The 13,292-nt window shown below is 41.5% G+C and overlaps 1 protein-coding gene across 1 annotated transcript; it reads right to left on the bottom strand.

Moving 5' to 3' along the window:
- Window positions 1–166: 166 nt before the first annotated feature.
- On the bottom strand, window positions 167–13,279 carry LOC120741345 (EMILIN-2-like). The gene is made up of 9 exons (XM_040044183.1): window positions 12,813–13,279; window positions 12,534–12,659; window positions 11,744–11,925; window positions 9,900–11,615; window positions 2,663–2,872; window positions 2,532–2,585; window positions 2,401–2,451; window positions 2,204–2,320; window positions 167–1,854 (listed from the first exon to the last, which is right to left on the bottom strand). Exons 1-9 carry the CDS (start codon window positions 12,935–12,937, stop codon window positions 1,523–1,525), a joined length of 2,913 nt encoding a protein of 970 aa, XP_039900117.1. The 5' UTR covers window positions 12,938–13,279; the 3' UTR covers window positions 167–1,522.
- Between the last annotated feature and the right edge of the window lie 13 nt (window positions 13,280–13,292).

Below are 13,292 nucleotides of genomic sequence, written 5' to 3'. Positions count from 1 at the left end.
AATTTGGACAATTTCCCATTCAAGGTCGTCTCCTTGTGCACCTCTGGTCTACTTCCAGCACTGCTGCCGTTTTATTTCACACTTTTTTTGACTATTTACACTTTTGTGTTTTACAAGTTTAACCAAAACTTCGGTGTTGATGGTCGTCAGTGGTGTAAGAGCTCTGTGTCTGGGTACGAGACTTTTTTTTTTTTTTTTTTCCCCATGTTGTTATTGTATTTTGTACCTTGATTTTCTTTCCTTGGGATCAGACTGTCACTGTGGACTGTGAAGCACCGTTGTGTGCTGGCACGCAGCAGATTTTAGCTAAACCAACACAACCGATTCTGACCACATTGCAAGTTTTTCCTGAGAATGAAAATTTTACGTTAAAGACTTAGTATTTTTGACAAACTGGAGCACATTTAGGGCACATTGAAGGCACAAAAGTACAAATGAAAAGGACAACAGTGTTGTGAAACCATCAGCAATGCTGGAAGTAGTTTAGCAAACCCAAGAAGACTACATGTGAAGGGAAATCACAAATGTAAACTGGGTATGATTTGAATATTTTGTACGGGTGAGTCATGGAGTTATATTTGCAAATTTTAGTGGTGTTTGCAGAACGGCTGTGTAAGCATCCTTTTGCCGCCTTATTTTGTTTATAACAATCTTATTTAATGTGTAGTTTTAAAAAGCTGAAGGATTTTGCATTAATATGCTAAGAAGAAAATTGTGAAATGATTTGCTTGGGTTTAACTGTATTACTGTAATTTTAAAAAATGCTGCTACTAGAAAATCATTTTATTATTTTCACTTCATTTTTAATGTTTTACTGATGTTTTGGCAGACGTTACTGTCAGTAAAATTTGTTGCACTCTTTCTATGAAAGTAATACACTTTGTGTGAAGAGAACACAGTTTTTTTTTTTTTTTTTTTTTTGTTTTGTTTTTTTTAGTTTTAAGGTAATTTTCCATTTAGAGTAAGGAAAGTTTCTGCTGCTTTGAGTTCTTTTCTGTAGATCGCTGTGATTACTTTGTGTGGATTTGTGTTGATGTAACAGCGCGAGCACAAAGAATGACTGTACATAACTAATGCATAGTAGTATATTTAAAGTATGTATAGGACTGAAACAGTTAAAACATGTTGGATGATGCATTAATAAAAGAGACTTTATTTAAAGGATGATCGAGACTTATTTTATACATTTAGCATGTGTGTCTCTGTTACCTCAAAGTCGTGGGGGATGCTAAGAGTAGAAAAAAGTAACTTAGTGGTTTACTTGATTACTCTGTGAATGTGAGGAAACTTCCACTGCTACACACTTGCATGCTCAAGCAAATATTTGAGAACTATGTTAAAATTTTACAATAAAAACACTGCAGTGTAAACTATATATTAATACTCATGAAGTGAAATCATCTCAGTTATTTGGAGATCAAATTATATTATAGCTATAACATCACAATGAGCTCTAGTATGTCATCAGTAATGTGCACCATACTTCACTCTAAGGCGTCGGTTGTCTCTGAAAGCAGAGGAACTACCGCTTTGATGTGCTGGGGTAGAGAAGCGCAGCGCTGAAAGATGACACGACCTCAGATGAGGCTGAGACGGCGAGCTTTCCAGCTTTTAAGACGAGTCGTACTTGGTCTCCTCGCCTCAGTGAAAGAATCAGGCTCGCTGATGTTGAACTGGTGCAGTTACAGAGTTCGTGTGAATGCAGAGCTGTGACGCCAGACATGAAACCAGCAGAGTTCAGCCTCTGGATGCTGCGACTAGACACAAATAGGACTGCGTCAACCTTCTCCCCTTGCTCGGGTGTCAGCACAGCGGTCACCAGATAACGGCCATCCATCGGAGCTGTGAAGATGCCTGAGAACACATAACGATGCAGTTAGTTGAGATTCTTACCAAACACAGTGGCACAAACTGCAATATTTATGCAACTATTTGATTGATTTGCTTTAAATTTTGTAAAGTTACTGAGCTCCAGAGGATTCAGGCTAATAATCTTGGCTTTTCCTGTAGCACCAAGATTATTTTCAGCAACTTCATAAGATTTTAATCTAGTCTAATTATTTAAAGTGTCTCTGGTGCAATTGGGTCATTTATAGTTTGAGCTTAAACAATTTATCAATGAAAAATTGAAATCAACAAACAAAAAAACAACTGATTTATAAATGCAGAGGAAAATGTGGGGTAAGACTAAAATAACAGATACCTGTCTGAGGGTCGTAATGTCCACCATCATTGACCAGCACCTCGTTGAATCGGATGATACCGACAACTCCTTGAAACGGTGGAAGAGTCAGACCAGCTGAGAATGACACTTTCTCCCCTGAATACAGGAAAGGAAACATCACAGGCTGCCAAACATGACGATAGCAGAGGCAGGAATTTGAATAATCAAAGTCTGACCTGAAGCCATGACACGTTTCAGAGGAGGGGGTCTGAGAGGCATGCTCACATCTGTTGATCAAATAAAAACAGCTTCATTCACTCTTCATGCGCTCGGCTGTAATGCAGGACATTTAAAAAGGAACACTTACCTGAGCTCACATGAGTTCTGGTCTGGAGGATGTCGGTGGGTTTTTGTGGGGATGCTACGAAATAAAACAAAAACATAAGTTGCGCGAAACAATGTTGTGTACTGCATGTACGGTTGTGGTTGTGTCTCCACCTGGAGCTCCAGCAAAACCCTGAACAGGCATCATGATCCCATCTGTTCCTTTGGGCAACTTGGATGAAGTCATCTCTCCGGGGGGTCCCGCCTCTCCGGTTTCCATCACAGGCAGCTCCGAGAGTGAGGTATTCATGGGGCCAGCAAATACCTTGGGCCCTTTACTTGACCCCTGGGGCTGTCTTGTGTCAAACACTCTAACCGGAGCACCTGAATAGAATAGATATGGAGTGAGGGTTGGGAAAAGGCTAAAGGTCGGTGAAAAACACATGTCTGGAGGGCAGATGCTTTAAGAGACGATACACAACCAGCTGATTTGTTAAACATCATGCCTATAACTCAGTGGCACATTCTTGCAGTCATCTTTCTAATATTACATTTGATGCTACTTTATCTTAAGAAACACCTTAATTCTTCATGGCACATTTTAAGCAAGGTGCTGGTATCTTTCCTCAGATTTTGGTCCTTGTTAAACATGACAGCACTGAGCAGTTGCTGCAGATTTGCCAGCTGCACATCCATGATGTGAATTTCCTGTTTCAGGACATCCCAAATGTGCTCTGCTGGGTTGACATCTGGTGACTGTGGAGGGCATTTGTGTGCCTAGAACTCCTTGTCATGTTCAAGAAATCGCTTTGGGATTTGATGTTGTTTTATCCTCCTGAAAGCAGACATCAGAAGATGGACACCGTGTATTCATAAAGGGATGGAGAGGTTCACCATTACACCACCATCACCAACCTGCACTGTAGCTATAAGGCAGGATGGTTCATGCTGTTTATGCAAGATTATGACCCTAACATCAGAATGCTGCAGCAGAAATGGAGATTCATCAGATCGGAAAACACTGTTCCAGTTTTGTTGAGCCTGTGTCAACTGTAGCTTCAGCTTCCTGTTCTTATCTGACAGAAGTAGCAGCCAGAGTGGTCTTCTGCTTCTGTAGCACATCTGCTTCAAGAATCAATGTCTTGTATATTCAGAGATGCTCTTCTGCATACCTTCGTTGTAATGAGTGGTTATTTGAGTTATTATTTCCTTCCTGTCAGCTTGAAGCACTCTGGCTACTCTCCTCTGACCTCTGACATCAACAAGACACTTTCACCCAGAGAACTGCTGCTAAGTTTTTTCTTTTTCTGACCATTTTCTTTAAGTCTTAGAGAGCAGATCAGCAGTTTCTGAAATATTCAGACGAGCCTGTCTGGCACCTACAACCATCCCATTCAGAGACACATTCTGATGCTGGGTTTGAACTTCAGCAGGCAATCTTCATCATGCCTGCATGCCTAAAAACAATGAGTTGGTCCAGTGTGATTAGATAGTTGGATCGATCAGATAAACAGGTGTTCCTAATAAAGTGTCCAGTGAGTAGAGCATGTCTGTGAACAGAAATCTGCTATAATAAGATGATTAACACCTCCTGATATAAAACCGGTTATAATTTTCAGATGGTATAATTTTTATACCATCTAATATAAAAGCTACATCTACTGCTATATGTACAGGCACATGAAATACAGAAATGTGACTGATGCATAATAAGCAATCCTGCACACTGATGAAGTGGCAATTTCTGGGCCTAAAAACTAATCCAACACAAAGTGCCAAAACTGCAGTATCTACACTTGAGGCCGACTCCATAAGCAAGTCAATTGCCAAGTTTTTGGTAGGTTTAGAGAACCAATCGTTACTTAGCCTTATGTAGCAAAAGTTGGGATACTTTACGAGGGAAGAAAGTCATGATGGGTGGAATCTGTAGGCTGCAACTGCAAATCATCAGCGTAATTTTTGTAGTACCCCCTCCCAAAGCCACTGAGAACAGCAGTTTCAACTTTGGGCCAAGCAATGCTGTGGTGCTGTGCTGGTGTCAGTTTTTTTTTGGAAGCAGTGCTTTTAGATTCCCATGTTAAAATGTCCAACTTTACCACAGAAGGAAATATATTTATAATCTGGTACAAAAGAGAAAATGGCTTTGTTATTGCTAATTTTCTTGCTCGTGACAACTGAAGGCAGGGCGTATTTTTGTAAAACGCAACTGCTTAACTATGAGGGTAAAAGTTGCACGATTAAGGGCGTGGGTGCTCTGAGTGGCAGGCCAGTGCTGCCAGCTGTCAGCTACATGTTGTACCAACAAATCTGAGTTATTGAACTGAACCTCTCAACTATATTTCTGGTACTGGTGCTTACTGGAAGAAAGCTTAAGTGTTTGAGTGCCTAATGAGAAATGTCTGCACACCTGAAAGAACAGTAGGTGATTCAGAAGAAAGCAAACTTTATAAAAACAATTAAACAGAAATCCCACACATGACCACACATAACCTCGGTTTTATCTGAAGCAAGAAGACATGCCTGCTGTTTAACTAATTGGTGTGTGTCATCTGGCTTCAGATGAAGCTGATAAAGCATAGCAATACAATTTATGCTGTGCTCTCTAATATCTCTCTCTAATATATCTCTTTTTGCCTATGGGAAGCATGTATAATGTAAATAGAGTTCACAGGGTGAGTACGCCAACCCTTTTTTCGATAGTTGCCAATGGCTGAGTGCAGAGATCAGGAGTTTGGATGGCAGTAAACTTTATAAAGCATATTGAAAGTACACGGTAAGATGCTCCTGGTTGTGCTTCCACCATATGGGTTTCACATTAAGCAACACTAAAGTGTGTTTCCAGCAGTAATGCCTGGCAGTCCATAGAAATGTTAAACATTGTTTATTCAGTTTTTTGACTTCCAAGAAACCTGCAGTTGTTTTCATGATTAAAGTACGGCTACTGCTGAACCCTCATTAACAGGCTAGCAGCGAGTGATTATCTGAGCTTGTTATTAAAGACATTAGCAGAGAAAAAAAGAAAAAAAACAGACTAATACCCCATTATCCATCATTTACCAAGACCACACATCTTGGTGCATTCACTAACCTACAGGTGAGGTGAACCGTTGGTGTTTATCATCTAGTGATCTTTCCAGCTTCAGGCACATTACTCATTATTGTTACTCTTTGGTCTACAACATCTAAGTTGCTCTACCAAAAAGGAAAACCAGCACATAAAAGACATACCAGCAGCATACCAAGATACGGCCACATGTTCAATCGCCACACAGCTTATCCCCTCACCCCGGGGAAAAGGATCGTTCACTGCAGAAGCCAGAGAAATCTGCTTGTTAAACGCAACATGTGCAGAGAGACCAGCCCGTGGCAGTAAAACAGCACAGGGGGTGTGTGTCTGTGAGTGTGCACTGTTTCACTGGTCTGTGTTTCTTGGTCTTGTCGCTCCTCGTACAGGGCGAGGTAGATTCTCTGGAGAGTCATGTTTGATCTGAGGGACTGTAAAGCGTTTTCAGACGCAGTGTTACAAGGATAAAAGACCCGAACAAAGGATGTATGCCTGCACACGAAAATGCTTGTCCTGATGAAAGAGATTAGCTGTAAACAAATGCAGCTTGATCTACCATCCACCACAGATTTTCATTCCTCCACCAAAGCAGCATGGGAAATCCTCCCTCTGCTGTTATTCCCTTAACCGCCTGATCCAGGCTTCAACAGCCCCTTGTGTCACAAGAACTGCCACTTTCCACATTACATACCGCATTGTAATAACTGCAATCTGGTGCATATTGACTTTATGACTCACCAAAAACACATTAAGCCCTTAAGGATATGATTTAGAAATCAATAAATCCAGCCTAAGAATTTCATGCTTAAAGTACCCAAAAAAAAGGGTTGTTGCACAACATTTCTGTCGGAAATAATGTCACACCTCCTCCACCAGAACAATGAAGCATACATGAGTAGCCACAGACAGCAGCACACAAACAGTGCGGACTGTGTTTTTCTTGGGGGCTTTTCTACAGGTCCCATCTTGTTTTTGGTTCATGGGGTTATCATATTTGACCGCTGACCAGAGTGTGTGTGTGCCTTATCTCTAACAGGTCATTAAACTACAAGCACCAACCACAAGCCTTGTCACAATCAGGAAAGCATGCTTTCTAATCTCAAGAGGTTTCCATAATAGAGCTGTACTTTAAGAATCTCAGCTCTCCTTGTCAAAGACATGAAAAGGATGTGTTTTAACGCAAGGGATTATGGGGAAATGGGTATGTTTAAATATGCAGACATACATGGCAATACAGTATATAAGGCAAAAACAGTGTTTGTACAATTCCAACTTTAACATTGAGCTTTAAAGGCTATGTTTGTTATTACCACCTTTAATCTATTTGATATTGCACGGTGGTTCAAACTGTGTTTTTCTGTGTTCATTATTCCATTAATTTGGAGCAGATCCCCAACACCAAAGGCTGAAATGCAGCGCCAAACCATGACAGCGCATCCACCACGTTTTACAGTGTCTTCTTCTTTTCTGACCGCATCTGTACAAGCTAACAACCACTTGGAATCATCATTCCATAAAACCTGTTGCGACTGATTTTCAGTCCAGTTCTTTGGCATACCTCAGCTCCCGAGTTCACTTCCTTAAGAACGGAAGGATGGCTGTCAGTGGCTTCTTGACAGCCATCCTTGCACTGAGACCATTTCTGATGAGGCTTGAAGGAACAGTATTGGATCAACTTGAATTGGACGGCTAAAAAAACCCAAACAAACCTATGTTTCTCTGAAAACGTTGAGGTACAAGGACTGGATTGAAAATGATTGAAAAAGCACCCAATGGCCATCAAAAAAACTCCAGAAAGCCTTGAGAACTATTCCTTAACAACTCTTTAAAAATTACAATCAGGTCTGGTTGATTGGAGGCAAAATAAGAAGAAATGAAGCGGAGCCCAAGACATTTGCACAGCACTGTGAATGCTGACACGTATCTACTAAATATATTCGGTTAATGAGAGAACGGAGAGGATGGGCACGTGACGCACAGATAAAATGCAGAGCTCTAAAAGGAGCAAACAACAGCTCATAACTGCGAGTTAAATCTCTCCTAAACAAAAACGTATATTTACATTCATTTTTCCTAACATCCAATGAAGCTGCATCGCTTGAGACAACATTTGTAAAGCCAGGTTCGTTAAATAATTACAATCATGCAGTGTTTATATGCGTGATTACTAGCTTGCAGTCTTCAGGGCTTTTGTAAGCTGAATTTAGCAACAATCAAGTCAAAATTATTTTAGTTAAAAACTAAACCCAAGAGTCAACTGTAATAAAAATAAGGGGAAAATTTTCCAAAAAGGGGAATGCAAAGTTTTTATTTGTAATCACTGTCATATAAACTTATAACTAGAGCAAACACTTACTTTGATCCTTAGTGGCTACTCAGCTTTGAAGAGATAAGAAAAAGTGCAATGGACTCCCTTGAGAAATATGGAGCTCACTGTTGAATGGACAGCATCCATGTCATGGTTAGTATGCAGTGAAGAAATGACACATTACAGCTCTTTCTTTTTAAGGTTCACAACTTGTATGACAATCATGGTAAACATCTTGACAGATGGCCTGTGGGACCTCAGAGGAGCTCTCAGCGTTGTGTGTTTATTTCAACAGGAAATGAGCTCAACCATGTAGTTAAAAATGTGAGAACTCCATAAATGGGATTGACGAGTAAGAAGCAAAAAGAAAAGTAACAGCACTGCAAAGACTGCGAGCAGCACTTAATCTGCACACGCTGATGCTCTTGGCTGCGAACGAAAGAGCAGTACCCGAGAGGGCCTTGGTAATCTGTGTGTCTCTATGACAGAGCATTTTCCATGCTCTTCAGATAAGCAGTGCGAGGCAGTACAAGGTAGCTCACAGAGCAAACACAAACTGAGAGCCAAGCACAAAGTGGCCTCTAATGTCTCTTTGAGTGGAAATCATGAACAACATTCCAACTTCCCAATGACATATTACAACACAAACCACGAGGTGGAGTGACAACATTTTCAGTCGTTAGAGACTATTTGGTGAAAAAAAATTGAAAATTGGCACGCGAGAGTTTACTATAAATCAGATACAAAACCTCTGGTTTGACTTGGAGTGGACCCAGAACAAGAACTAGTGCTGCTTTATTCCAGATGACCTACATTTATATTCTGGCCAAGAATATTTTTGCTGCATCACCTCCTTGTAAACCGGGACCTTCTGGTCCCAGAGGAGAAGTCCCAGCTCGTAAACGTTATGGGCGTGCTTCTAGTTCATAATTGAAACTGTCAGAGTCAGTCAAGTCCAGCTCAGTCTCATAGGTGCCATTAATGAGCAGACTCAGGCAAAAAGTATGCAACATATGCACCAATATGAAAATCTATACTCTCAAACATGTTCACAGCAACAAAGCCCAACAAACCACGCAGCACCAAATATTAAGTGAACAAGACCATCCTGATGTTCTAACTTAATGCAATAAAACCACAACACACCCAAAGATTTAAATACACACAGGTACAGAGTTTATGGGCAAACACACAGATACAAATAAATGCACACTTGGATGCACAAATAAGCCTGGTGAGTAATATTTCTTTATGCCAAAGCATTGCTCAACACAAGTGGGGTCTATTAAATGAACCATGTGTCTTCAATCAGGCCCGCCTGCTTTAACTGAGAACACGGTCAAATGAAAATCCAACTTCCCCTCACTCGCAGACTGAAACACACTCCAGTGGTACAGATTCTCTGGTATACAGTCAGTCCGGGATAAACAAATGAGCTCCAGGTTAGTAATCAAGCTAAAAAGGCTGAAATTAAGTGTAGCTGTTTCATTGCCATCTCAGGCTTCGACCACTGAAGTGTCCGTGCATAATTAATAAAATCAACCCTTGTAATGTCCATACATCCTGGGGTCAAAAATAACCCCAGGACAACACAAGGGTTAACCCAGAGAATCTGGATGGTTTTCCATTTAAAGCTGTGGCTCAGTCTTTTTGTGGCATGCACCATTTCAGAATAATGATTAAAAAAAGAAATTTGCCCCCACCTTCCACAATTTTTTTTTCACTAATAAATAACAACTTGAATATTATTTAAAGGTCAGCATAATAGCAATGACAAACTGTTACAAATTGAGCCTATTTTCCACATTTCAAAGCTGCTTGCTTGTTCAGTATTTCTACTTTAGGCCAAACTGGATCCAGTAATGTCCAAAAGACTGACTAATGCAAGCATGTAAAACTAGCGATAATGTGGAATCCACTGACTGGTGCAGGGTGTGTTTTTTTGCTGGAGGAATCAAATATTTAAAATAAGAAGAATTGAATCAGTCATACTTTAAGGCAATGAAAAGTGTGTTTGGATTACAGCACAGGCATCTTACCTTCATTACCAGGCTGGAGGTCTCTCTCCATATTTATAATGTGTTTTTCGAGAGTCTCACAGATTCCCCTCAGTCCTCCAATGTCTTGTGCATGAGCTCTTACTGTGCCGTTCAGCTGATTCACACAATTCCACAAACCAGTGACGTGCATGTTCAGCCCCTCTTTGATGCTCTGGAGATTACGGGAGATAGGATCTAGCTTGCTGCATAAATTCTCCACATTAACAATACGACTGCCCATGTCGGCAATCTCCTTCTCTACATCTTGTGCCTTTTCCCTGCATTGATCGGCCTCGGCTTCCACCTCCCTGCCCAGCTCATCTAGTCGCTCTCTTAGTTTCTGGTGCTGGGCTCTGTGGAGCACCAAAAGATCCCTGGCCTCCTGTTCAGTTTCCATTTTAACCTGATCCCAGCTAGAGTTAAAGCGTTTGAGAGTCTGAGACTGCTGGTTCTCACCGCCTTTAAGGTAGCTTAATTCACCCTTTACATTCTCAATGATATTGCTGTAGTTGAGGAGTTGCCCCTCCAAAGCTGTGATGGCACTTTTCTGGACTATCAGATTAGTCTCCATAGCATCTACAGAGTTTGTGAAACTGTGGAAGTCTTGCTTGAGGTTTTCAACAACAGTTAAATGATCTGTGCACTCTTTTGAGCACTTTTGGTTCAAAAGATCGAGTCTATTCTCCAGATTCTGAACGGAGTCCTTTAGAGTGTTCGTGTCTCTCTGCTGAACGTCAGGACTCTCTGGCTCACCACCAGATGGGGAGTTGGAGGTTGTTTTAATCAACAGAGCTGAGAGTCTGTCCTCCATGGAGGACAGTTTATTGTCCATAGTTTCCCTCAGGTCTTTGACAACTTCTTCCCTTTCTTTTCTCAACTTCTCCTCTACAAAGTGGCTCAGTGCAATTAAAGACTTCTCTGTGGTGTTCAAACGAATTTCAAAGTGTTCCAGCTGAGCCAGAACAGAGTCAGATACTTGCTTTTCATTCCCCGGAACAGACAGCTTGGTTTTAAGGTCTTGGATCTCATTGCGGAGGTCAGTTTCCTTTGAATCCATGAGCTCAGCCAGACTGAGGTAGTTGGCTTCCTGTCCTTCACAATGTTCCTGAACTGACAGAATTTTATAATCACAAGAGTTCTTCAAATCTGCCATTTTAATATCCATTCCCTCCATCAGCTCATCTCTCAGGGCGCTGATTTTATCGTCCAGGTAGGCCCGCAGGTCTGCATCATCTATAGAAGGAGCAGAAGAAGCCGTGGACAGAGGGGTCTGGGCATCCATTAATAGACGAATTTGTCCATCATGATGGTTGACGCGACCCAGCAGCTCATCCAAGGTATTGCGCTTGGACTCAAGATCATCTGTGACCCGGTTAATCTTGTTCATGACATCCTCCATTGGTGTTGCGCTGTGGTCAAAAGAGAAGCCTTGTACCTGAATGGTTTCGGTCCCTGCACCCTGTGCACTGGCAGGCTGTCTGACGTTATTCAGCAGTGTAGCCAGCATTTTACTGGCATCCTCCTGGAAATCCACTCTCAGGTTCGAGGACAGGTCTGTCATTCTTGCTTGCATGTCCAGAACCATCTGTGATAGTCGCTGCACTTCCTCCTCCAGGTGTTGGGAGCTTTGAGATTCTCTTTGACCATGTTGTGTTCTGTGACCTGTTTGACCTCCAAATTGCCCCTGCCCTCCCTGCGGATGGTTACTCTGGCCATCTGTTCATGGTTTTGGAATTGGAGCAATAAAATTGAAGAGAGATGGTTAGCAAAGCATTTTAAACTGTTTCATTTTATTTTGTATATTTTAATGCAAGACTTTCTTATGTTACAGACAAGTCTTTCACCATATGGGGCTGGAAAATGTCCAGAGGCAGCAGGAGCTTGAGGCAAACGCTCTGTTTGGACTGGCTTGGTGTCCTTCAACTCCATGCAGTCATGGCCCTGGTACCTCGGGCAGCACCTCCACGCCAGCTCTGTGACAGTCTTGTAGGCAATCTTGTACGTCGGTCTAAAGTGTGTTTGATATCTGGGAACATAAGACTTTAGTATAAAGTAATATTGCAAAAATCTACTAGAAACATATTCAGACAAATAAGATTTCTTGCTATTCTTCTTCTCAGCAATACAAAGTAAACTTTTTGCTAATTAAGACTAGACAAACCCCGGTCTGCTCGTTTCATTAATCATGCAGTTGGCAGGACTCAGTTCCCACCAGTTCCACTCACGAAAACTGCTGTTTCTGTCACCCATGATTAACTACATGTCACTGGTGTATTGGTTGCTCAATAAACAGTAAAGCAAAACAAAGGGGAAGTCAGAGAAATGCCAGCCCATGTCTGCCTTTCTATGACCAGTGAAGGCTGGATGGGAAATTTTTTCTTGCTAATTCTGATATTTTGCTTACGTTTTGCTTTCTTATTTATTTTTATTTTTTTATCAACAGTTAAAAACACCCAAAGAAACAAATAAACCCATTCATAGTATCCCCTGATTGCCTATTGTAAGACAGTAACAAAAGTATTGCTTCATATAACAAAATAAATAGACAAAAAAAAAAAAAAGAAGAAGAAAAAACTGACAAAAGCAAAGAATTTGCCGCCCTCCACCTAATATCCAGCACTTCTGGGAACTTACATCACTTGTTGCGCACAGTTTGGCAGCTCCGGTGGACACGGTAAAACCTCCGGCTGTACGAAGCTCTCAGTGCCTCCCACTACAGCGCAGCTCACGTTCTTGTGCACAACGTAGGCGCACCAGTTTCTGTACAAAATCACTTGTTAATCACTCCTGGTGTGCAGCAAAAGCCCGCGTGCGTATGCACGAACAATTAAATGCAAAGTTACGCACAGAAAAGAAAGAGTACTTCACTGACTTGCAGTCATGAGTTCAATAACTGATGTCCAGTTTACTTACTTGTTTCTTTGTCTCGTTTCGGCGCCAGAATATGCGTTTCCCTGAAACATGCTGTACTGAAAAGGTGAGCCAGTGATGAGAGGGAAAACCATTAACAAATGGATAAGTAGGAGTCCGCGCTTCATGGCTGAGATATTTTAAATCCTGCAGTATCCCTTCAGGTTGTAATCAGTAGTGATGATCTTTGGTTTGGAGATCAGTGAAGGCACTGCGGATTGCTCCGTCTCTGTAGCGCACACATCTAAACCAGCTCCTTCCAGCGTCCTTGGATGTGACGTTTCGGGAACCCCTCCAACGCTGACAGATGCGTTTTCTCCAACTTGCCAGTTCTCGCATATACACATGCAAGTGCACATTTCGCTCTCATTTCGCATATAAAACATTGTAATCGCCGTAAATAATATCCGGACGTCTAAATGTGGATAATGGTTGATTTTGTTTCAAAGGCACAGTGATTATCTCCGTGCGTAAAATGTGCGC

This window comes from Simochromis diagramma, unplaced genomic scaffold (assembly GCF_900408965.1).
Source record: "Simochromis diagramma unplaced genomic scaffold, fSimDia1.1 OVJJ01000602.1, whole genome shotgun sequence".
Lineage (NCBI taxonomy): Eukaryota > Metazoa > Chordata > Actinopteri > Cichliformes > Cichlidae > Simochromis > Simochromis diagramma.
The sequence above is the reverse complement of the archived record's forward strand: the minus strand, read 5'-3'. Positions and strand labels throughout refer to the sequence as shown.